The sequence below is a fragment of the Fulmarus glacialis genome, unplaced genomic scaffold (genome assembly GCF_000690835.1).
Source record: "Fulmarus glacialis isolate BGI_N327 unplaced genomic scaffold, ASM69083v1 scaffold29945, whole genome shotgun sequence".
In the NCBI taxonomy this organism is placed as follows: Eukaryota; Metazoa; Chordata; class Aves; order Procellariiformes; family Procellariidae; genus Fulmarus; species Fulmarus glacialis.
Window position 1 is genome coordinate 571 of NW_009215410.1, and position 1,344 is coordinate 1,914.

Genomic DNA, 1,344 nt, shown 5'->3' on the forward strand with positions numbered 1-1,344 from the left:
AGCCCAGACCTCCCTCTGCAGCTGCCAAACCCGGCCCTTGGGCTTTGCGAAACATATCCCAGGCTCTTCGGACCTGCCCAAGTTGGAGGCCTGGCTTTGGGCAGTGCTGGGTCCAAGCCCTGCGCATGCTGTGAGGTCCAAGGGAGGACCCTGCAGTGCTTTGCAGGAACAGGAGGGTCCTTTCCCTGTGGGGATCGGAGTGAAGGACTGCCCTGGGGAGCCTCAGGCCATGTTCTTGCCTTGCCCTGCTGCTGAGCTTCCCCAGGGAGAGGGCAGGATGGAGGAGCTCCGAGCTGGTGGGAAGGGAAGGGGACTGGGGAGGCAGGGAGGTTATTCCTCCATGCAGCAGTGGAGGATCTCTGTTCCTGAGCATGGCACTCAAGACTCATTTTTCTTTTTTTTTTCCTCCCTCATTCCCTTTATACCCTCTGTAGGTTGGTTCACCTGGCCATTATCCACTGCGTCCCAGCTGTGGCACTCTGCTGCATTGCTCAGCTGCCCAGGGAGGTGCTGGAGATTCAAAATGATCTTTTCCAGGTATGCGGATGCGATAGGCAGAAGATGGGAGGAAGGCAGGTGCCGCAGGCTGCTCCCTGAATAGATGCCCAATCATCTGTCCTTTCTCCAGGACCCCTCACCCACTTTCTCCAGAGCATGAGAAGGTCCCATGTGAGCAGCCCCTTTTCAGGGAGGGAAGAAGGGTGTGAGAGATACTCTGAGAGGTGTGACCACAGGGTGAAGGGGTCCTTTACGAGGCCCCAGGACGTTGCAGACAGCCCCGGAGGGTGGAGCAGGCACGACTTGAATGTGGCAGGGTAGATAACCTGGGAGAGTGAGTTCTGCTCCCACGAGTGATCCTTGAGCTGAGGTGCGGGGGGGCAGCAAGCCGTTTGCACCCCCCAGTGTGAGCCACACATAAACCCAGCACAGGGACGGGCTCCTGTGCGGCAGCCTGCCCGTGCCACCAGACGGGCTCCTGTAGGCTGGCATGGCTCATCACGCTCCGTGTCCTGCGGGGCATCCCCCCCTTTCCTAATTCCTGTCCCCACCTCCTCTCTAGACCCCACTCCACCTCGCTGTGTACCTGGAGCAGCCCAGCGTGATCCAGGCGCTGATCCACAAGGGAGTCAACCCCGGGCTGCAGGACCGCAACGGAAACACCCCGCTGCACCTGGCCTGCGAGCAGCAGCGCCTGCGGTGCGCCCAGCAGCTGCTGCGGGGCACAGCCCTGACGGAGGGCACAGCCCAGCCCCATGGGCACCACCAGGACCTGCAGCTCCAGAACTGGCAAGGTGAGACCTGGGGGAAGCCCGGTGCAGAGCCAGTGGCTGGGGGGGGGGGGAG

The 1,344-nt window shown here is 61.6% G+C and overlaps 1 protein-coding gene across 1 annotated transcript in view; it reads left to right on the forward strand.

Moving 5' to 3' along the window:
- Positions 1-434: 434 nt before the first annotated feature.
- Positions 435-1,344, forward strand: part of LOC104077641 (NF-kappa-B inhibitor epsilon-like) — a gene marked incomplete at its 5' end in the record, with an annotated part of 2,428 nt that continues 1,518 nt past the window's right edge. Inside the window, 2 exons of the mRNA XM_009578938.1 lie at positions 435-537; positions 1,061-1,292. Coding sequence (XP_009577233.1) covers positions 435-537; positions 1,061-1,292 — 335 coding nt within the window. The remainder of the gene's footprint in view (positions 538-1,060; positions 1,293-1,344) is intronic.